The following is a 2,558-nucleotide window of genomic DNA, read 5'->3' on the forward strand; positions in this document are numbered from 1 at the left end:
TTGTAGTGCATCTTTTTACCACTAAGCATAGTAGAGTTCCTCCAGCAATCGGGTGATGAGACTATCCACGTTCACCTCCCCGTCCGCCATCTTGTCGGCACTCCCGTCCTGCCTTCCCTCCGCAGTGGAGCAAAAGCAAAAAGTGAAACTAAGGCCGGGGCTTGGGGTTCCCGTGGCGCCAGGCGCCGGGGTGTCCACGGCGGCGCGCTCCCGGCCAAGCCTCCCGCAGCCCTGGGCCGGTCGGGGCCCAGGCCAGAGGCCCCGGAGCCGGGAGCGGGCCGGGCCAGGGAACCACTCCAGATAGCTTTCTTTTAAACTTCCTGGCATACACCTGGTTATCACAACCATGGCTGCATCTGTTAGTTGATAAATGCCAATTGGTGTCCCATCAATTCCTGAGGCCTTATTTTTGGCCAGTTGCTTTAATCCAGCCTGGACCTTTCCCCTCATCGCTATTGGCTCTTTATAAAATGTTTCTTCTTGAAATTTCTATGTCATTTAATTATTTTTTGGTTCAGTAACTGTGTATCCCCTCCATATTTTTTATGCTTCCTGGATCATTCAAGACTATTCCAATAACATCTTTCAGTATTGTAACTTGAGGCTCGAATTTGTTTTACAGTTCTTTCAATTTTACAAATGTTGAGCAAATTCTGCCCTTTTTATTCACCAATTCTGTCTCTTTGCATATTCCATTATAATACTTTGCTTTGTCTTCTGAAGTTACTCTTAACTCGTACATCTTTTCTAATTTGGTATCTCTTCCTTAATATTATTTTTTTTTTAATTTTGGCTTCTCAACAATCTAGTAAATTTCTAAGTCTCTTCTGCTATACATTTTGGTCTTGGCTTCCTCTTCTTTCTTTGTAATAATATTTTGTTCCCTTTGTGAATGATATCTTTGATGTTATTCCACAACTTATCTAGTCTTTGATCATTAGATTTTAACGCCTTGAACCATTCTGGAGATTATTTTTAAATTCAAATGGGATAAACTCAAGGTTGAATTTTGGCTTTAGAGGACTTATTTTTCTTTTCTTCAGCATCAATTTGGTCTTGCACATGAGTAATTGATGGTCTGTTCCACAATCGAGAGTCTGTTCTACAATCAACACTTGACTGCTGATGGGCTTTCTAAAATCCAATAAACAATAGGGGAATATGGATAGCTATAGCATTAAAGGTATAGCCCTACTCAATAATTAGGAGAAACAACTGTTAACATCCACTTAAAAATGGAACACGGAACACATGAAGTACGAGTATGCAAAAATTAGAAATTTTTAAAAATAAATGGGACAAATAAAGATACATTCTTGGTATTAGACAGCTGAGATGGACTGGAATTGGCCACTTTGAATCAGGCAATCATATGATTTATTATACCAGAAGTGAAATGTTGAAGAAGAATTGTGTTGCATTCACAGTTAAATAGATCATTGCAAGATTTGTCATAAAGTATGATGCTGTGAGTGGTGGGGTACCATCCATGTGCATACAAGGAAGATGTGTTACAACAGTTATTCAAATATACACATCAACAACTAAAGCCAAAGAGCAGAAAATTGAGGAATTCTAACAACTTTTGCAATCTGAAAGTGACCAAACATGCAATCAAGGTACATTAGTGATAATTGGTGAGTGGAATGCAAAAGCTAAAAACAAAGTAGAAAGGATAGTAGTTGGAAATTATGGATAGAATTTAGGCTGGAAACGGAATGATTAAATTTTGTTCATTCAATGATGTTTATAATTTATCTTTGAAACACTGAGAAACCATTAACTGCAAATGGTATTTATAAGATCTGGCATATTAGAGATAAGGATATAAGTAGTTAGGGTATGTTTCAGAATTATGACACCTCTTATGAAACAAAATTAGAAATTATTTTAAATTAAAATTTTTATAATTTATTTTTAGGTATAATTAGATATATTGCATTATTCCCATTGTTTGGGAAATGGTGAGCTCATGTTAAACCTTCTGATAGACTATTAATTGGTTTGAGTTTTAAATTTCTATTTCATGTGTCCTAGGAGCAACACCTTTCAGTAGGAATATGTGAATAAGACAAATTTTTATAAAAGATCAAGATTAAATTTGAATATCAGAATGAGCGATATTATTTAAGTATGGTACCTTTCACAATGACCATATTGATTTCTCATTAGGAGTTTGAATCAGATGATTTTATGATTTACTATGCTGGGGATGAAAAGGTGAGAAAAAATGGGGGTTGGTTTCATAATTAAAAATATCATTTCTAGATCTATACAGAAATACAATGTGGTGAGCAACATGATAATATCCAGACGCATACAAGGAAGTCCAGTGAATACCACTATCATTCAAATAAGAGGAAATAGAAGATTTTTACCAACTTGTGCAGTCAGAAATTGATCAAAGATGCAAACAAGATGGTGACTGGAATGCAAAAGTTGGGAACAGGGAAGAAGGATCAGAAGCTGTAAAACATGGGCTCAGTGAGAGAAATGAGGCTGGAGCTAGAATGATAGAGTTCTGCACATTCAATGATTTATTTATTGCAAATACCTTT

General features: G+C 36.5%; 1 protein-coding gene across 1 annotated transcript in view; it reads right to left on the minus strand.

The window, feature by feature from the left end:
- LOC102849951 (tubulin alpha-4A chain-like) overlaps positions 1-450 on the minus strand; it is a 4,673-nt gene extending 4,223 nt beyond the window's left edge. Inside the window, exon 1 of the mRNA XM_006895591.1 lies at positions 76-450. Within this exon, the coding sequence (XP_006895653.1) occupies positions 76-450 (375 nt within the window). The remainder of the gene's footprint in view (positions 1-75) is intronic.
- Positions 451-2,558: the final 2,108 nt, after the last annotated feature.

This window comes from Elephantulus edwardii, unplaced genomic scaffold, assembly GCF_000299155.1.
Source record: "Elephantulus edwardii isolate Elephantulus edwardi_28Jun2011 unplaced genomic scaffold, EleEdw1.0 scaffold00170, whole genome shotgun sequence".
Lineage (NCBI taxonomy): Eukaryota > Metazoa > Chordata > Mammalia > Macroscelidea > Macroscelididae > Elephantulus > Elephantulus edwardii.